The 21,467-nt window shown below is 40.2% G+C and overlaps 1 protein-coding gene across 13 annotated transcripts in view; it reads right to left on the bottom strand.

Moving 5' to 3' along the window:
• The window catches only part of MAP7D3 (MAP7 domain containing 3), a 44,169-nt gene that overhangs the window by 2,398 nt on the left and 20,304 nt on the right, over nucleotides 1-21,467 (bottom strand). For 6 of the 13 annotated variants that reach the window (XR_014226759.1, XM_082289368.1, XM_082289359.1 and 3 more), the window contains 14 exons: nucleotides 17,950-18,051; nucleotides 16,151-16,249; nucleotides 15,662-15,760; nucleotides 14,465-14,590; nucleotides 12,433-12,578; nucleotides 11,907-12,037; nucleotides 11,064-11,308; nucleotides 6,587-6,722; nucleotides 5,293-5,473; nucleotides 4,058-4,162; nucleotides 3,777-3,830; nucleotides 2,903-2,996; nucleotides 2,296-2,494; nucleotides 925-1,220 (listed from right to left, as the gene is read on the bottom strand). Coding sequence is in view for 12 of the 13 variants with exons in the window: in XM_082289368.1 (XP_082145494.1) it covers nucleotides 925-1,220; nucleotides 2,296-2,494; nucleotides 2,903-2,996; nucleotides 3,777-3,830; nucleotides 4,058-4,162; nucleotides 5,293-5,473; nucleotides 6,587-6,722; nucleotides 11,064-11,308; nucleotides 11,907-12,037; nucleotides 12,433-12,578; nucleotides 14,465-14,590; nucleotides 15,662-15,760; nucleotides 16,151-16,249; nucleotides 17,950-18,051 (2,013 nt within the window). In the remaining variant the exon portion in view is untranslated. Of the gene's footprint in view, nucleotides 1-32; nucleotides 1,221-2,295; nucleotides 2,495-2,902; nucleotides 2,997-3,776; nucleotides 3,831-4,057; nucleotides 4,163-5,292; nucleotides 5,474-6,586; nucleotides 6,723-11,063; nucleotides 11,309-11,906; nucleotides 12,038-12,432; nucleotides 12,579-14,464; nucleotides 14,591-15,661; nucleotides 15,761-16,150; nucleotides 16,250-17,949; nucleotides 18,052-21,467 lie in introns of those variants that run through there. The other 7 variants (XM_082289361.1, XM_082289363.1, XM_082289366.1 and 4 more) reach the window with 6 other exon arrangements.

Below are 21,467 nucleotides of genomic sequence, written 5' to 3'. Positions count from 1 at the left end.
GAGTGACAGAGGAGACTCAGGGAACAGTCCAGTCTGGAAAAGCGCTACACTTTAATCAAAGTAAGTGCTACACATCACTGGAAGGAAATGTGGATAGCAAGGCTTGTTTTTCCACTAGCATTCACTTCAACTGATCACACAGTCATTTATCCCATGAAAAGAGATCTCCTGTGAAAACGGCCCTTTGGGGTTTGGCTCCAACACCAGAGAAGTCCAGTCTTACATAAACTGGCTTCCTGAAGCTTCTCTGACACACCATGCTGTACTGCATCAGGGCTTGGCTTCTCAAGTACATGTGGCTTGAGATACAGCCCTGCCTCTTTCAGAAAATTCAGAATATTTTGTGTGTGTACAGCTTTATTACTCCTCCCAAAATGTAACACAACCATCTGTGGAACTTCAGGTCACTGTTACCTGCCTCAGTGAAGTGAAGACTATTCTACACTAAGTAGAGAGGACTAATACACTGCTAAGAGTCTGAAGAGACCTTGTAAGACCACACAGGTCTGCATCAAAAAGTTACAGAACATGCCTAGGAGTGGAAAGCTCTGGTGTGTAGAGTTACATCAGACACCTACTAAACTGTTAGTATCTTCAAAAGTAACGTGCCATTTAACATATCTTAGAAAAACTTTAAAGTACAACAGATGAGCTTCAATGCTGCTTGGAACTTCACAAGGGCTCAGCTGTGTCTTTGGAAGAGCCTTAATGCTGGGCCTCAGCAAGTCCCTAAAAAGGCATCAGTTGGTGACTCCTTTTGACAGAATTCAAGTTAAAAACACTAAAGAGCCTTCCCTCCAGTCTACACATGGGAAAAAGTGCCTTGAAGATAAGAAGCTGTAGTTAAGGCAAGGAGAGCAAAACGCAAGGAGGTGAATTGCCTAGCCAGGGGAAGAGACAGACAAGGAAGTCAGCTTGGATTACCTGATGAAGCATCTATTGGTTTGGTCAATGAATTCACTGCACCATCTTCCTCAAAAGCCAATTTGGGACTAGAAGGTATTGTAGCAGCATCATTCAAGTTTTGATTACAGTTACCAGCAGAGATGCTGTCTGAGCTCAGTTTGGTTGACTTGGAATGTACTCCAATGTCAATGAACTCCTCAAAAGTCCATGAACCAGATTTTCCATTAAGATTCTGAGTAAGTCCAACTGTATGATCAGTTTCATGAACACCCAACTTCCCCGAGTCATCGATAACCATTTCTTTTGCAGGACGGCTAGAAAAAAAAGAGAATGGGTACTTGTATTGCAGTTTCCACATGTTTAACCTTTACATTGATTCCAGGCCAGACAATTAACAGTCTGCATACTCTGCAAAGGGCTGAATATCCCAAAGGGCATTCCCAGATATGCTCCAGCTTCCACACAGGATCTCCCCTCCAAGAGCCAACGGGGAAGAACAACTCAGCAATATATATCCACTTTTTACTATACTAACAGCTCTCAGGTAAGGTCTGGCTCTAGAAATTTGATATAAGAATGCAACAAGTTTTTGATCATTAAGTCTTGATTTTTGTAGCGCGCATTTTTCCTTTTTTTTCTCCAGCTAAGACTTTTTGAACACAAAACTAAGTCTCAGAAGACCAACAATATTTAAAACAGATTCAAAATCTAAACCCAAATTACTGATCAATTTTCATTCATTCTCAGGACAACCAGGAAAACATCTTTATATTCCATCATTGGAGGAATGACATTAGTTTATCATCACTTTAAGAAAGTGTTCACAATGCCATTTCTAAATCATTAGCATTTAGATGAGCAAATGGAACAGGCATCAGAGGACAGATTTTCCAGCAGCAGATGAAAATGCTTTACGTTCAAAAAATAAAATCTGAAATACTAAAAAAACCAAATTCCTCACTAAGGGAGGCTTCTGCATTGTATCTGCTGTTTCAGCACAACTGAAAGCGTTCTAGAGCTTTCTGTAGGTTATTCTTCCTTTTCAGTGTTATCCTCCTCCCTCTTGTTTAATGTTTTGTTGATGAGAAGAACTGCAAGGCATTTCAATGGAAAAGCCAAAGTCAGTTTTTATAATCAACACTGCCATGTTTTTGGCTGTGTGTCTCACTTCTCAACAAAGGCAGCACTGTTAACATGGTGCCATCTAAACAAACAATTATCCTGAGCTAACTGCTCTGTGTGAGGCTGTGAGCTGACAGCACACACCACATGCCTGGAGAAAGGCATACAAACACCACAAAGCCAGCAAGGTGCTGCAGACAGCATTGCATTTCATTTAAACAGAGAGAGAGCACATAGCTAAGTGCTCCCACAGTACAGCAGACTCACCTGGAATCCTTCAGTTCAGTAACAGACAGAGACTCCTCGTCACTTTTCAAGTCACTTCCATTCATGAGCACTTCACTGGCCTTCAACTCTGACTCATCTTGTTCCTCAGATTCTGCAGAGATCATGCTTTGTGCAGTCTCTAAACAATCCTCTGCCTCCTCCTTGACTTTCTGGAGCAAGTCAACACCATTTAGCTTTCCTGAACATTGAGGGGGTAGAAAAAATGAAATACAAGGAAAAAAAGAACTTGAGTGGCAGAATTGCTATTCTAAATGAATAAAACACAAGTGCCAAAATAACCTTTCCTAGCCAAAACCTGAGGCACTTGGCTTCAACAGATTCATTTGTCTATAGACAAGCTGCCTATACCAACATGAAATTTGTTTTTCATCTTTAAAAATCCACTTGTAAAATGAAAGCATGCTGCCTGCATTTCACTCTCAAATAATTTTGTCTGATTCTGCATTCAAGAAGGGAGTCCCTCTGGCATCTCTGGGACTGGTGTCTCAGACCATCCCAGTGCTGTTAGGAGTGACCTTTTCAACAGAGCTCAAACATCACTGAGACACTCACTGCCACCCAAGCCTGACTCATCCAGCTTCCTTACCTGGTTGATCAGTCTTCTCAAGACCCAGCTCTTCCTCCTCTTCAATATCCTCTCCCTCCATCACCTCCGAGGCAGACTTCCCTTCATTCTGCAACTGAATTGGCAGAGTGTTACTTGGAACTCCCTATCCTCTAAAGTTTCACAAATGCAGTCACAGCTCCCACACAAGACCATTCTGTGCCCAGAAGTGAGGCCACATGAGTTGAAAGGCTCATAGACAACCAGGTCACCCAGGAACACTCAGCTCTGCTGAGCCAGGGCCTGTGGGATCCACTTCCACCTCCTGGCTATTATTCCTGAGTTCCTTTTCCCCTCATTTCTCCAAGGTGTGTGCTAAATTTTTATTGATTTTCAGCTATTTGAAGACTTGAATGTTTGAGAACATTTATTTGAATGTTCAAAGAAGAACAATTATTCCTCAATATGCACAATTTCCCACAAAACTTAGGTCACTGCATTAACAGAAATACATCCTGTTACTGTAGCACTAGCAATCCAAAGAGAATCCAAGACTTGCTTTAAGCAAACACATGATGCCAGGAATCTAAGTTTTTTGGGGAAAAACAGTCCTGGTGGAATGCACACAGTTAAAAAAAAATCAATTACTAACCAATGTTTGTTTAAAACCAATCTGGAAGTGCTAACACCAGATAACATTGTGTCTACAGGCCTTGAACAAAAATATAACAAAGACTCCTCACCAGAGCAAGCAAAGCAGAAGAATGTGTGCAATGGGAAGCTACTGGGAATTATTCTGGTGCACCAGAACTTTGCAACTCCCGTGGAAGTCATTTTGTGTAAGGATAACAGAGGAAGACAGGATACAAGGCAAAAACTCCTATTCTGTCATGATACAGATCCAAACAAAAAGTACCTTGGATTCATTTTGATCTGATTTTCGTGTTCTCTTCATTATTTCTTCGATTCTCTGTTAAAACATGGAAAACATTTGCAATGATACAGAGCTTTATATTTCAGCATTCTGGTTAAATGCTCATCAGTCATAATATATTTTTGTATTTCATGAGTGTACTATTTTAATCACTGTTTTTAAAGTTCACAGAGTTGGCAGTCTTTAAAAAAACACATTTCTATTTAATTGCATCTGAGACCATTTGCCTGTTCATTTTAGGCTGAGAATTCAAAACAGGCTACCTTTTTTCTTTCAAGCCTTTCCTGCATATTTTGCTGCATAATTCTCTCCCTTTCTAGTCGCTGTCTTTCAGCCTCTTCTTGAGCTTTTGCTTCAGCTTCTTCTCTCTGAAAATAAAACAAAAAGAAGAAAGCACCCAGTGCATAACTCATTCCCAACAGTCAAAAGCAAAGCAGTTACAGATTCTGGTTCAACACAGACAGGAACATCAGACAATCACTATTTAATAGGACCACACATTACAACTAAATGTCAATTACCCCGCTATTGACATGAAATATATATTACTGTGACATTCAGAAACTGAAACTCAACTATATTGAGGTAATGCAAATGTTCTGAATGTTGCTGAGCTACTGAATGTTGTTGTTCAAACTATGCTTCGGGATGAACATTTGGCTAACGAGGACAATCTATATAAAGTAACAAGACAGCAATTAAATTCTGAATGTGTCCAGGTTAATGTAAAAATCTTGGCAGTCAGGTATTGCTACAAAGACACTTGGTACTGAACATCTTCTGTTCCTTCTATACTGGAAAATCTTTTCCAGCATGACTGGAAAGAAAATAGAAACATAGTTAACACTCTGAGTAATTGTTGTAAACAAACGTTTAAAGAAATATCCAGACACATGGCAAAGCCATTCATAAAACACAGGTCTTTGAACACAAATAATTTCAATGTAAAACTGCTTTAGTTTTCAGAATTAATCTAATTTAAGAGAAGTCCACTTTCTGCAGAACAGCTCCCTTCAGTTCAAAGGATGCCTTTGTAAAGGTACATGGATACTTGCTGTGGAAGACTATTCAGCAACAGGAAAAGCAGACTTGGAAACACTACCAATCTTTCTTTGTGAGGAATCAAGAGTAAACGAGATTACTTTCCAGACAGACCATCTCCTTGTAAATCTAGCAGTCCACTGGTAAAGTGGGCTCAGTACAAGTATTTTACATATGCAAAAGAGCATCCCTGATGGCTAAAAAACATATTCCAAAATAGCTGCTTCCACCCACACTTGAATTTATTAAATGATAGGAAAAAAATATATAAATCACAGAGACCAGGGCAAGGAAAGGACCTACGGACATTCTCAAATCCATCTCAGACAGGATGAACTCAGCTTTACATCATGCCTGACAGAGATTTGTCAAAACCATTCTGTAAAAGAAAAATCAAAGACAACCCCTCGAAACCACAGCAGCAACTTCTTCCAGGAACGCAGCTGGAGCCACAGACCTGCTGTTGAAGCTCTGCGAGTTTTTCCTGCTCTTCCTGTTCCCGGCGGATCTTCTCCTCCTCAGCTTGTCTTTGCTGTTCTTCATAAGTCAGTCTCTTCTCCTCCTCCTGCTTCCAGAGCTCCTCCTCCCGTCTTGCTTTTTCCTCAGTGGCTCTCCTGGCCATTTCTTCTTCTCTGATTCTAGAGTTTCCAAGGTACAGATTACTGGGTATTTATTTCTTTAAAAGTGTGCATGCACAAGAGACAGAGTGGGAAAGCAAGAAAGTTCTATGCACTCCAGTCAAAAAATAACTGCATAAAGACACTTTCTGGTATGGATTTACAAATGCCACCATCCAGACTTGTCAAAGGTAAAATGACAATAACTTGGAAGAAATTATCTGTGAGTAAATGCTCCTTGCTGATTAAGTCAAAGCAGGTTGTTCCAATAACGGAATGTTTGACTGAGAGCTGGATTAAGCAACGACCATTTAATAAAAACCATCTGCAACCATGACACGAATGAAGCTTTTAATCACCGTCAAACATAAATTTAGTGAGATTTCCTAAAAGACTGTTTCTTCTACAGCCTGAATTCAGAGATACAGTAAAGGTGTACACTGCCAGCTCTTGCAGACATACAGAGCAGATCTGATGACGTATTTCTGATAAAACACCTAGAGCAGATTATATGCAAGTTTCTGACGGCTTCATATCCACAACTGGGCAACAGACAAAATCTGATGTTCCACCATGCTCACAGAAGCAGAGAGGTGACCCCTGATCTGGACTAAAGTGCTGACTAGCACTAACTTAGCAATTTATTTCTAACAACTTCTATGCAGTGAACCAAATGCCCAGTGATTTAACATGTTGAATTACTTGCCTGCAACATTCCTGACTACTATTTCATATCACTAAAGTGAGATTTAAGGTACCATCAAACCACAGCCTAAGCTGATCAAAGGGAAGTTCAATACAGAGAGGTCAACTCTTTCAAACCAAATACAAACAAACCAAACACAAGTGGTGTAAAAAGCACATTCTAGTTTTGAAACAAAAGCCCCACTGGTGACTAAAAGGAAAAAGAAGCAGTGATTTCACAGGGACTGTGCATTATATATATACCGATATACAAACTGATGTTACACACAGCAACCTGTCCCAGATTGTTGCCAGTGCCTCTCAGCTTCAGTAACTGGATTAATATTTGCAGAGACTTAAATTAAAACTTAGAAAACATACATGGCTGGAGTGCCCCTTCCAATCACACCCCACCACTGAAAGCATCCCTTCCTTCCCCACAATTGTTACCTCTCTTCTTCCTGTCTCTGAATTCTTTCTTGGTCTTCACGCTCTCTTTGCTCCCGTGCCAGACGTCGCTTCTCTGTCAAGATTTTAGCAGCTTCTTCAGCTGTGGTGGTCCCTGCTACTGTTTTGCTACCTGATTCTGCAGAAGTTAAAATAATCTGCTGTTAGAAAGCTCCAGTAACTTAAAATTAAGGAAGATGTTATCACTGTGAGATGAGATCTTATGGCAAACTGATTCAGTATCTTTTCAATCACTGCTCATCACACAGCGAGTGCATCGTTATCTAAAGGCCTGCAAGAGCCAAAGGGGAGCCCTGAAGATGCAGAGCCATGATATTGCACTGACACTGATATAGTAACAGCTGACTTCGACAATGTTCCAGCCATATTCCATATGATGCACTTAAAGATACTCTCCAATTATCACAGCACTTAAAAACATGTCTCTGACAAGACACCCTTATTTCTGTAACGCTTGAACACTGAAAAGAAAACTGAAAAAAATACTGCTTTAGAAAATATCTTTAACTTCCTTCTAATAAAACTGTATGCACATGACCCTAAAGAAGAAATTCTCATTCTTTTATTTTTCTTGTTTCATAACATTAACATTCATGCCTTTATATTTATAGAGTATCTTAGGGTGCAAATAATCATCGTTTTATCTGGCCTCAAAGGCACATACTAATGACTTCAGTAATACCGTATTTCTATACATTAGCAACAAATCAATTTCCCATTTACATGGAGATCAAAACAGCTTCAACCACCTGGCGAGTAGATCTTTGCAGGTCCTGCTGTTTGTATTTCTTCATGACCTGATTGGTGTTATGGTGTCTGAACATCAGAGACACTGTTATAAATTAACATTAGGAAAAAAGACAGAACCATCTTGCCATCCAGCTGCTCTCAATATATATATTGAAAGAACTCTGATTTGTATCAGTTATTCCCATTCTCTAGAAATATTTCTGTTTGAATGTGATTTAAGAACTCATCATCTGAATATTCAGAAAATTAGCTCTTGATGTCAGTAGAGCAGCAGCATCATAATGTTGGTGAGGAACTGCCGTTCTCCTGAACATTTCACAAATCAGCACATACGTACATGTTTGTTTAACATTCATAAAGCCTTCAAGTCAAGGTAATTTTAATGAACTATGACATCAGGGTTTGACCTCTTGTTTTGCTTCTGACCTGAAGACAAATCATTCAAAACACAATGTCATCAATAGGAACTTTAACACCTGAAAAGCTGCTTAGGCCCCCCACGGACATGTAATCCCTACCTGCAGCTGCAGGGTATAATTAAATAGAGCAAACTCTCAGCAGCTGAATCATGGCTGTCTTTTGTGCATAAAAATTGCTCTTGCAGTCCTAGGAAAAGCATTTCAGCACTGATGGAGTGCAGGCACAGAAGAGTGTTCTAGCATTTAGATTTATCCAAAGCTGAGAAAACACCACCTCCCCAGACAACACATTGCTTCTGATTTGGGAAGAAGTTGCAGTCATGTTCATACTAACAAAAACCAGCCACGACTGTTCCAAATTTGAACTCAGTCAAAAGGGGTCCTCCTCCTCCTGAGCAAGCAAGACCATTTTGCATTTGTAAAAACCATTAGCAGATCTGCCTATGCAAGAAAGGCAGATGCTTTTCTTCCTATATTCTGTTTCATTTACTGTTGTCAGTGTACAGCCATGAAGAAGTCAAAATGTCTCTCTCTTCCTCTGCTGTATGAGTGTACTTTCTGTTCAGATTACTCAATTTTTACAGCAGAGGCCATTTTTTGTTGCACATTTGCAATCTCTCCCAGTTGTATCAAATCTGGTTAACATTTTATGTCAGGTTTAACCTATTTCTCCTCCTCAAAACTGAACCTAAACAAGACAACCTAATGCTCAGCAAGAAGCCTAAAGGTTGTAGACTTTTAAGTTCTAGGTTTACAATGTGATAATGACAGCTTAAATACGATTATCTGGTATTGACAGAAGAAAATTAGTCACAGCAGTTCAGAACACTGCAGATATGGAAAGAACAGAGGGGGGGAAAAAACCTGAAAGAAAAGGTTGGGGTTCCCGCTGCATTTTCACTTCTGCTGTTTTATTGATGGTTTCCATATGGATACTTCAATATTGTTTTCATCTCCATATACCCCTGCAGAGCCTGTTTCCATAGGGCAGGACATGAGACTTCTCAATATGATTGCTTGCACACCCTAAGGAAATTCTGACACTCTTTTACACTCAGCTTCCTTTTCCTTGTACTCCTAGTCATTACTGGTAAGAACAGCCTTTTTATCAAAAGGACCTTTTTGGAAGGGAAGGGGAAAGAGAGAAATAGGCAAGAGAAACAATCTCTGAACACTTGCAAAATGTAGTACTAGCTGGATGGAGGGAAGATTCCAACAGATTTCAAAGTAAATAATTAACTCACATTTAATTTGGGAATCATATTTCAAAGTCTTCAATACTCAGATACAAAATGTGAGGCTCCATGATAGTTTATTACCTATCATCATGCATAAGGTGAGAGCTCATGAAGGAGCACTTCTTATGCCTTAAGTTGAACAAGCCTTTTAATTCTCAGAGAAGCTGCGAGAGACTGCTGCCAGAAATGACAACTGCTCCAAGTCACTGAAAAATAAAAAGTGTTTTACTGCAGAACAGTATATTGCAGTAGGAAGACACAAAAAACAAGACAAAAACTTGATTGCTGTCAGCAACAGGCAAACAAGTTCAGTTTGAAGGAGAAGAGATGGGATGAAGATACAAGTGCACAAAGCTGAAATTAGGCTAAACCTACAAGACTTAGAGACTGATTTGCCACATGCCATTCGCTGGTGCGCTCTGACTTCAGAAGCTGTCTGGGATAGGGAATTGCACCAACCTACGGGGTAACTGCTGACACAGATGTGTAAAATGAAAATTGCCTTGAAAACTGAAAGAAACTTTTCAAGAAAAAAAAATTTGCCTCACATAGCAATATTGCAGTGTACCAAAAATTCAAAGAGAGAAATTAAATAATCTCTTATGTTGAAGAAAATGCTCACTACTTCTTTCTGTTCTGTGTCAAAGAAAAAGAGCTTTGCTCAGCCTCAGTAAGAATCACTACGAAGATGAGTATCTTGAGATTAGAAATAAATGAAAAGGGAAACAGATAAACTGGGTTAATACAGTTTCAGAAGTCAGTGTAGAGAGGAGACAGATCAGGCATCCAAGGAACAAGGACAGACATTCTTGTTCCAAAGTAACTGGAAGATACAGGACTAGGACACATTGTTATGGAGAATTACTGATGACAACCAACTGATGACACTGATCAGAAGTAATGATGCTCTGAGGCACACAAGACATTTATCAATAGTATGGCAGCACATCAAGGGATGGATGTTCTGACTGCAAAGACAAAGGACGTGACACCAAAGACGGATGTGCAACTTTGTACAAACATCCACCTCTGACAGCCAGGCTTCCTTCCACAGGAACACATGCCCAGAGAGCTGTACCATGAGTTCTTCAGCTGAATGACACTTCTTCACATCCAACATGAGCAGTGTCAGGAGGAGCCTCAGAAGTGGCAGCAGAGAACAGCAGCAGCCGAGGAATGCACACAGGAACTGCACATGCATTAACTTGCAGCAAGCACATAGTCCCACTTACCTCGTGTCTGGGGGATTCACTCCCAGTACTGCCCACTGGCTGTAACTTACATTCTAAAGATCCCTCCTTTTCCTGCCAAGGGTCCCCATAGTCCTTCTCCAGAGTGAACTGCCTGCCAGATCTCACCAGAAGGCTCTCCCAGATTCTGTTGGAGATGGCAGCTGGTATTTTTCCCAGCGAGGAACAGAGGCTGGGCTCATGTGGCACAATGAAGAGGACTAGGACACTAATTGCTTATGCGGTATATGGCTCTCCTTAATCTACCAGGGTAACTTCTCTGTGTGACTTGTGAACTGATCACTCTTCTTAAGGCAGCAATGATTACACATTCACTGGAACTTAGGCCGAGGCAGCCTTCGAGCATTGTGAAAACTCTCTCTCAGCCTGTGATGAACAGGAGCTGATTTTGTCCTCCAAGCAGGTCTCTACAGGAGCATTTTAAGAACTACCAACTGAACTGAAAGACCTTTGTGTAGTTTAACTACTGACTTTATAAACCTAAGCTAGTAGATCCCTCAGCTAGAGCAGCTAAAGCCCAGAAGGCAAAGAGGATTTCTGCTTTTCTTAAAATTACAGTACAAGTAGTAATATTGAAAGCCCCTGACTTAAATCTCCAAGTAAAATAAACCAGCTACTGCATTAAAATTCACATCCCAAAGTCATACCATGTAAAATTATTATATAATCAGCAATGACAGCTTCTGCCTTAAAGCATCCTACCCTCCAGTGCTGTGCCTCACAAGCCAGTTGTTTCCCCCATCCTAGCACACACTGGAGAGGCCTTGAGCAGGAGTGAGTCAGACACTGAGAAAACACCCACCTTCTTTGGTCTTTGTGCTAGCTGCTCCTGCATCTCTCTCCAAGCCTGGGGAAGCACCTTGTTCTTGTCCTGTTCCTTCTGTGCTCTTATCCTTTGGTTTGCTCTCTGCTTCAGTTTTCTTTTTGGTAATGTTTATAACACCTGGTGTGAGAGATGGACGCTGGATGGGTGCTGATTTAGAGACTGGAGTAGGAGATGGTGGTCTTTGTTTCGACATGCCAGGTGAAGGTGGGCGAGTCTTCTGTCTGTTGAAATAAAGATTATTTTTCAGAGCTAACAATGAAAACCTCAACCACGCATCTGAGGACAGCAGTCTCCTTTGTTTAGTTTAGATTACATACCTCACTTTTAAAAATAAATCCACCCTCAAACTATTGGTGCCTTCCCCATAAAATTCAAGCCAGGATTCCAAAACATCCAAGTTACCAAGACTTGCTACTAGTGGGCTAACATCAAAACAGGACTGCTAGCCCAGATAGCCATTTTACTCCACATCTAGGATAAACCTCATGATTCTAATCCAAGAAACTTCCTACACTAATACAGGTGGATCAGTTTATTCAAAAGCTTGCAGGCCTCCTGTTGGTTTTAGAGCACAGACTGCACAGAAAATCAGGGTGTGTTTTGTCTGCACAATGAAGATTGAAGTAAAAGCTGCATCCCTACTGTGGAAAAGGAAAATTGGACCCCAAATGAAGTCTTTTCTGTAAAAACAAGGCATAGCACTGGTCATCCAAACTAACAGCTCAGCTGTCTTGAGACAGGGAACAGCCTTCATTTTGTGCTGAATAAAAGGTGTTTGCACATACCTGACTGCAGAAGGGGTTTAATTGGGACACATACCTGACTGCAGAAGGGGACGGAGGACGCTTCACCAAATTAGCAGGAGAGGGGGATCTTCTACGGGCAGACACAGATGGTGAGGGAGGGCGCCTCAAACCAGAACCTGGGGATGGTTTTTCTGTCTCTGATTTCTAGAAGATACACAAAACCAAAATACTGCTGACTCTCTAGGATACACTGCAGACAGAGGAGCTGTGATTCCAACAAACAAACAAGTTCTCAACAAGATGCACTTTGAATTTCCTTTGTGTTCCAAAATACAAACCTGGTCAGTGCTTAATTTTTACATAAATTAAACTTTGGGAACCACAAGCAGCAAACAGTACGCCTTCAAGATACAAGAGAGATCAAGTACCATAAAATTCCAATTTGATTTTAATACTGTATATTTTTTAGGCAAATGCTATTGTACATTTCATTAATGCTTATTGAAAGCAGCAGCAAAGAGGTAAAACAGGATCCCATCCTGAGCTGTCCCAACCCCCTGGATTAATAGAAACTTAATTCCTGTGGGTTTTCAACAAACCTGGGTTGAATCAGGTGAACTTGCATCAGATGAAGATACAGAGGACTTCAACCTGTCGATGCTACGGCTGCGCACCGGCACTTTAGGAGCTGGGACTGGGGAATTGATGGAATTGGCTGAAGCTGAACGAGGACAGAGGTGAGAGTCTATAAAAGTTAGGAATTTGACAAGACAAAACGAGAACCAAGTGCACAGCATAAGAACAGGAGAGAAAGAAGAGGGAGAAAAAGAGAAAGAGAGATTGTGTGTGTTAGAAACCATACAGGGAAACACCGCAGGCAGTGCACAGTGCAGTGGGTCACAGACACCACCACCACACAATTAGTATTTGGGAAGCAACAGCACCAAGAATAAAATCACTCTGAAAGCAGCAGTCTGGAGTAGATAAAAATAAAATGCTTTTCCAAAAATGGACCAAATTTGCAGTACACCAGCATTACTTTTATTTTAGTCAAGTTGCATTTGATCACAAATGCTTCAGTTTTAATGGCTTAGCATATTTCCTGACAATTTCTTCACGACAGGTTCAAATTTTAAGCATGTTTCCTCTATACTCAAGGAGGAAACCTTCCTTCTTCTCAAAGATGGTGTAAAAGGAATCTATCAAGAGGAAAAGGTCAACTATTTAACTACGATACCTTTCCTACCTGAAGTGTCAATCTCTTCACATATAAGATATTGAAATTAATTTTATCTTACTACTTTTTTCACTAACATGATCATAGACAGATAAGCACACATAATGCAAAAATATTCTAAAACTAGATATTGGATTCTTCTATTATTCAAATAAATTGTGACAAATGCCAGCACTTAGTTTTGTAACTTTATGGAAAATACATTTTATTTTTGTATTTGCAGCATTTGTGCAAGGAGACCTGCATTCTGTGCACAGGTTGTGCTAAAGCACAGGTACTTTTCTACTGAAATGAAAAAAGTACCTCTAAGTAAACTTATAAAAACGTATTTTTAATTCAGCAATAGTGAGTGCCACATGCTAACAGTAACAGAAAAAAAGATGGTATTTCCCCAAATGACACGAACTGAAGTATTCATGGTAAAATAAAAGCAGCACATACAGAGGTGTGTAAAAATATGACTATTGACTACAAACCAAAAAATAAAAACTGATTATTAGACAAGGGGAACAGTGTGGAAATGTCACCATCACCGACAAGGACCAAGTGAAGTGGTATAAGATAAAAAAATAAAGATGGGATAACATACTTAAGAGGAAACAAGCAAAACTGGGAGCTCAAGTTGTAAGGTAAAAGAGGAGAAAGGACTCCACATTGGTTCCAGAGATGCATTTACTGGGACATTATTAATTAACTAGTAGCAATTCCAGGACATGTGGGATGCAGCCAGGGGGGCTTGCCCACAAGGCAAATGCCTGCTCTAGTACCAAACTGAGTCCCAGTGTGGACGTATCGGCTCAGTCTGGACCAATACAAAACTGCTTGAGTAAGCCAGGATATCTCTCTTCTCCTATTATACCTTGAATTCTACTATCAGTTGAACAAAGCCAGCTCAGGGTTTCCTGTACTTATCTTAAGATATTTGTCATTGACTATTGTCATGTTCCTGCAAGAGTTTCTTCCCCTACAGAAATTTAGTTTTGCACTTTGAAATTATAGGTTTGGGGCTTTTTTTTCCTTTTATTACCTAGTACTGCTCTAACCAGAATGTCTCATATTGATTTGAGGGTACAAACACAGATCTCTGTCAGTTAAAAAATCCACACAAAAAAGCCCCAGAACGAATACCAGCATCTGGTTCTCTGCAGAGCAAGTAAACCAGCATTGGAGTTTAAAAGCCAGTATTATTCTATGTTTTTGTAAAGTAAACATGCAGCACAGCATATGAATTTGTATTCATGACCACAGAAAATACTAGGTAAGTAATATTACACAGAACCATCTATTAACTGTCTGATCCAGACCAAAGTGCAGCATAGTTAGCAGCTATCATCTAAGTTCTTGCTTGAAGAGCAACTGCGTAAGACTTTGAGGCTTCGCTGCCCTCCTGTTACCTGAGGGGTCCTGTCCATCAGCCAACAAGGTAGCAGCACTTTTACTCCTAGCTAGGAAGGCCTGTGTGGGGGCGAGGAGGCGGCTGATTACGCTACTGTCCAGGGGACTGAGCTGGGAGCGACGAGCTGGATGACAGGAACAAATGAAAAAGGATCCAACATGAAATCATATCATGGAAAAGACAAGCAGTACAAAGCAAAGGAAGAGCATTGTTGCAAATCATTACAGTTTTGGAAGAACAATACTGAAGTCAGGGAGAGGGAAATCCAAACTACAAGCACAGAAGGATTAAACACTGCAATCTCTTATGTTGCACTTCATGTTCTTGCCTTGCTTAGTACAAGTCATTTTAATGTGCAGAGATTGGCACGTGTACAACAGAGGTGAATGCTGAATCCAGTCAAAGTATGAGATGTTTTTGACTGAGCTCTTCAGAGCTACATTCTCTAGATTGCAGGAAAGGCTGTTTTGACAAAATAAATGCAAGACTTTCAAGTCAAAGTGAGCAGTTATGGTCAAGCATTGCCTGCACACACAGATTCACATGGACAGCACCCATCATTCTCTCATACAGGAAAGATACTGAAGCAGAAATAATTTCAACTGCTGGCAACAGCTGCTAAAAAGGAAAGTTTCAGAATTGTTAACTCAGAGGGATAAAACATGTTAGAGAAGGTGCTATTCTTCAGGTTTAGGAGGAGTTCCTAGGAAAGAGGTTATTTGTAACCTAGGGGGGAATACAGAGACCAAAAGAGACTGAAATGAGAACAGGTTTCTTCCTTCTGCATGCACATGGTTTACACCAACAGCAGGAACAAAGAAGTTGCTTTTAAACTGAATAATGAAAGGGAACTTAAAAAAGCAAAGGTAAGATTTAACTTTACGAAGTGAGCAACTCAGTGACATTTTTACCATTTCTGACACGTAAACCTACCAGCTCTCCAATACATTGCTCTCTTACACAGAGAGACATGCTGCTACCTGCTTGCAGTGTTATTTAATGACAATCCTTCTTAAAGGATTTCTTTTTTTGTCCAAAAGTAAAAAAATTAACTTTTACCATTTTATCTTTTACACTGGGTAACTAAAAAGCCATTAAAAAGTCCTAGAAATTTAAGAACCTAGGAAACTAGTGAAATTAAGCCTATTCAAACTTTAAAGGCTTTAAAAAAAAATCAGTTTTATGAAGCAACCACCTGGTTTTTCTTCCTTTTTCACTTTTTCTAGCTCTGGAGAGGATTGGAGTTTACTACTCATTCTACTCAAAGATGTGCTCCTCTTCTTTTCTGTTCCTCCTAGAGACCAAGCGTAAGGAAGATTATTTTTAACAAGTTATTCTTATGTATGATTTTCTAAATTGCCATCCCATGCTTTGCTTTTCCTAATCAGCTAAAACCATCAATGTATCATTATGAAGCACTGTTTTCTCATGAGTTAAATGGTTTGGCTACTATTTGTCTGCTTTCCCCCCACCCTTCCACTTTTCAGAGGAATAAGGCTGGTTTAGAGACAGTTACCCAATATCTGGCACTGTAATGTGCATAATGGTATTTATGCCACAGTGCACAGACTGCATGAATGCCTGAGTGAAAACATTTATAATGGAACTGGGACATGGTTTAAAGTCATCTTCAAATATCCCATTTACTGCCTCCCAATTCTCAAAACAAACAGGTTTCTAGCACCTTTCTGTTCCACCTGCGAACCTTTGGGTGCTGACTGCTGGGAATGTAGAGGAACTGTGTTACTCAGTCTGTTTAATGAGGCACTTCTCTTTGTGGTACCTGGAAGTGAAAGTACATGGATTAATTATGCTGAAAAGCCCAGAGGTCCCCTCCAACACTTGCCCCACTTCCCTAAGAGAGAGAAGAATGATTAAGTCACTTTATAATATTGAATTCTTCAGAAGCAGAAAAACTGGATCAAGGAAGAATCACTTTATATAAAGCATTATTTCTTATATTTCTGCATGTTTCTGATCACAGCAGCAGGATGTCAGTCACAACAGATTCTTGTTTGACCTACTGAGGCCATACTTGTACACCTTTTAAAATACACGAGAATTTTAAAAGGCTATTGCTCACATTCTCCATGAGTATGAGTGAGCCTAGAATTAACACAGAACACAGCGTTAAGTGGAGATACTTCACTGATCCAGGGTAAGCATTATCTTCTCATTTCCACATTCTGCTCCTTCACCCTCCCAGGCAAACATGCATGACAGAAACAATCTGGTTCATTCTGTGACTGTATTTAGTGTCCTCTGAATTTACCCATCTTTTTACCAGACATTTCTCCCCGAGTGTCAGATGGAGAGCAAAGGATCACTCTAAGTCAACCTCGACATCCTGACCATGTAGATCACTTGGAGTCCTGTCCAAATGTTATATTTCAGGCCACCTAAGAGTATTTTCTCCAAAGCAACTACAGATTCACAGAGGATTTCAAGGTATGACAGTAAGTTTGAAACAATCCCAATTAGTTGATAATTAGTGACTTCCTTTGTAAGCTGTTTAATTTGTACTTTACAGCCCTGCTTCTGACTCACCCAGAGCTGAACCCTGCAGACACATAATATATAAATATAATTTAAAATCACAAGCAGCCTCCAGTGACTCAGAGCCCCTGCCAGTATAGATATAGTCACTGATTTCCCCACCAGGCATACAGTGTATGAGCACAAATTTTTCTGCTGCATCACCTTCCAACAAAAACCAGCAAAACCACCTTTAGCTGTGTCTGTGTCAGGGATTCCTCTAGCAGTTTGCTTGATCAGAGGCTGCAGACTGGCAGAACACTGGAGCACAGACCTAGCTGAATCTGCTTTGTATTAAACAGCTTTTAGCTTATTCATCATTTTAGAAAAAACAAAAAGAACCACCGAGAGCAAAAACCTCCCTAACTGCGATACAGGCAGGTTCCTATGAAACTATGGGAAGATTCTGCATAACAAAATCTCACGCTAAAACAAGCAAAATATGTGCACTGACAAATAGCTCTTATTTATCTTAACAAGTAGATTAGGACAACTCCTTGTCAAAAATTAAGTTTATTTTTTCCCTTCCCACTGGCAATCAAATGACTGAAGCTGTCTAACAGAACAAGGCAAACTTTATTTTTGTACTATTTCTATTTTGCTGAAATTTTAGGGTGTGAATTAAGGCATGCAAATCCATAGAGATGATGGGAAATTATCTGTGGATCATTCACCAAGATTTGACTTTAGTAACAGAATTACAGAAATAAAAAATATAAAAACAGCAATTTTACCGTTGCTCTTCTCCTCTAACAGAGATCACATCAACTGGGTCAAAGCCCTGACAGTCAAGCTGGATTAACAAATTACATGAAATGCATCTGAGATCAAAATATGAAGTGAGTCACACAGCAGGGGAGGAGGGAGGAGTTTCATTCCACCTCCTGTCTCCTCCCCGGCCCCAGTTCAGCAGTGCCCTGCTCCCAGCAGCCACAAACCCACACTTACTTCGATCTGAGGCGTTTAAAAGTGCTGCAGATGACGAGAGGCGTTTGCTCACGGCAGCCTCTGCCTGTTTGAGGTTGGCTGTGGAGGGCGAGCGTTTGCTGGCTGCGGAGAGAGAAGTGATAACTTTAGAACTCGCCTTCATACTGAGCCTTTCACATCTTGCTGAGAGCTCACTCTCCAAGCATTACATCCTGAAAGCTATTTCCACTTTTGTTCAATGAGAAACACAAATGATTTTCTTTTTCCTTCGAACAGGCTTGACACCATTAGCACCAGCTGGGACAGGCACAGAAAAGGTAGAGTTTAGTGGAGTCATGCTAGGATTTATGCATATGTGTGCAAACAAGGGATTTTTAAACCCTGTGCCCCTAACATGTAAAGACAAAAGCTACTGAGGTTGTGTGTTGTTATCAGACTGGCAAGACAGAGAAAATAACAACAAAATCTGGAAAATTTCTTTCTTCATTCCTGTCACATAGGTATGTCAAAACAGTTTTTTAATCACTAGTTAATAAATCCAAACCAAAACAAATTATCTTGGAGAGATAAAACCAAGTCCTGAGGAAAGGCAAGAAAGCATTCCTATTTCTGATTGCTTCACAAAGGCTACTGTACTTCAGAAATTGCCTATTTTTCTCTAAAAGCTACTCTTAAGTTAATGTTCCTATGAAATCTGCAATTCTTCCGGGAAAAAAAAAACTGCCACAAGAGGCATTAATTTTTTTTTTTGTATGTGTATACAGACACATACACACACAAAAATCACATCTCGTGTGGCAGAATTGCAAGTTTATTACAAGGCACATAAATACCTGCATTTTAATTTCAAATAATGTACTTTCAGGATGAACACTACTCCAGAGTGTGAAAGCCTTGGAAAAGCACGTACCTGTTGCTATAGAAACTCAGTAAGCAGAAAACATTAATGTACACAGAGTGGTGCGGACCAGCATAACAAACACACAAAATTCTATACATCTAACACAAGTAATCGATTTTACTGACATACTGGACAGCAAAGATGATTAATCTGAACTCATTAATGAGTAAGTACCAAAGGACACAGTAACACTACTCACCACAGAGGCAGCATCTTTTCCCTTTGCCAGCATGCTACAACAGCCCCTTATAGCCAGAGCCAGGACATCAGGATTCCTATGGACAGCCCCATGGGAAGCTCTTGTGACACTGAACAAGAGCAAAGTCACCATGGGATAAGAGGGAGATCTACTGAATCTAGCTAAGAATGAAGAACTGAGCTTAGTGGATGCTTTCCCAACATCAAAAAGAAGGAAAAAAAAGGGGGCATTTTATGAATGGAGCCTGAGAGCTGGGATAACTAAACAGCCTTAAGAGGTTTTATATACAAAAATCAGGAAACTCGTAATTCATGTATTCGGACACTTTTGGAAGGGGAAGGCTACCCTCTAGTGTCTGCTCTTAAAAGGAAATCCTGCCTCCTGCCTGAACTCAACTGAGTCCAAGGCCTCCAAACATCACAGAGGCACTTCACACAAATTTCTCTTGGTTCAATTTAGCACTTCAGCACCTGCATGAAACCTGAGATTTGGTCTATCACCTACTGGGACCCTGGTAAAGAGGTCAATGCTTTTTTGATCAATACATTTGCATGATCAGATGGCCTCAACTTTTTTCCCTACCTCATTTACAGTACAGTTTCTGCAAATTTTAAAGCTCTTTTCACTAGAAAAAAATGCTTTAGAAGAGAGACAGGATATTCCTGACCCAGTCAGTCTGGTTATGTAGCTATTTACAAAACATCATTTGAAAAAGTACCTCAAGTATCTTTTTTGGGGGAAAGCTAGAAAACCTTCATCGAGGGGGTTTGAAATGGAAGAAGCACACAGCCCACGTGACACCAACTTCTCTATTTTTCTAACGGAAGGGGGAAAGCAAGCTGCAGCAGCAGAGCTAAAGAAAGCATGTCTGCCATGCAGCAGGGCTTGGAACTGGGCAAGGAGCTGGGAAACATGGGATCTTAAGAAAATCACTCAGAGTGAGGAGCTTTCAATCCTGACAGGGTTTCACTGAGAGAGGGTGCTGCAGCACTGCCGGAGGCTGGATAACATTAGGCTACATAAAATAAGATAAGCTATCTTTCACTTCCTTCCAAATTTCTACTAGGACAAGGAAGCTCTTTATTTAGCAAGGAGAGACTCTGGCAGCCCCATTTCTATTCTAATAGCACATCTCCAGTCCTGTTGCACCTGAATCTCTAGTTCTACTCAGCAGGCACCACTAAAACACCCCCTTTACCACGGCTGTCATCAAGGATGCTTTATTGCACAGCCTGGCCATTTCTCTTGGGAGACCCACACCCTGCCTGTTTCAGCTTAGCACTGACAGCAATGCCATTAATGTAACACTTGACTCTGAGGCTTTCATCAATTTTTACATTTCACCATCAGCAGGATCCCTGGTGTGGTCTCATGAATCACACTCAACATCCCACAGAACTGCTGATGGTCAGGGAAACGTTCCATTACATGGGCTTCACTTTCCAGAGCACACTATCACCCAAAACTGCTCTGCTGCTCAATGCTCCTAAATATTACTGTTAACAGACCCAGTTCATGGGAGCCATACCTGATTCTGCATTTTGCACAGCCATACAATAGACAAGAATGCCTTTTGTCATAAAATAATTAAAGAATATTTGAAATCAGTTCCCCAAATAGTTCTCATTTTAAGAAATGGGGCTTTAATCCCAAATCTGCCACAGAATTTGATGGTGGAAATATAATATTGCATTGAAATTTGCTGTAGATGTGCAGTTAGAAAAGGTGCACTACTCAGCCACAATGATGTAATGGAGCAAAGCTCATCTGGTGTCATTTTTAAGTGGGGGGAAAAAAAAAAAGGTAGTTGTTGTCTTTCCAGAAATTATGCAAATATAGGACAAAATGGACCACGTAAGTATTTTTTAGAAAGCCAGCTGGACTTAAGTATCCCACATGGCTTGGGTAGATTTTTAATAATAATTAAGTAATGAGCTCTCAAAGTTAAAACTAATTACCCTGAAATAGGAATAAATACAAGAAATGTAAAACCAGTCACGGTTCCACATGATCCACCCCACACATCACAGCTTCATGTTTGAAACATTAGCATAAAATCAAACACAATTTTAAAGCAATGTGGGTGCACAAGGGTTTGACTAGGACATTGCATTATCTGTTTATCACCATAGCAATTTTCTTCCAGATTGCTGCCAAGTTATCCAAATTGATCTACTGTTGCCAAACTATCTGCATAGCTGCTTTATGATGCATAAGTCACAGTTTAAGCACCTATTATTATATCAGGAGCATTTGTGTTGGAAAATATTTTATCTTAAATGTGCTTCAGCAGCACTGAAGACCTTCCTCCACAACAAAAAGGACAGACAATGCTCATTTCCTCATATAAATCAGGAGAGTGCAAAGAACATTACTTTGTGTTTGTCAGTAGAATAAAACCCAGCACGTCCTTAAACACGTAAGTCAAACGTGATTTTC

The sequence above is a fragment of the Coloeus monedula genome, assembly GCF_965178545.1.
Source record: "Coloeus monedula genome assembly, chromosome: 12".
NCBI lineage: Eukaryota > Metazoa > Chordata > Aves > Passeriformes > Corvidae > Coloeus > Coloeus monedula.
This window is presented reverse-complemented; position numbering and strand designations above follow the sequence as displayed.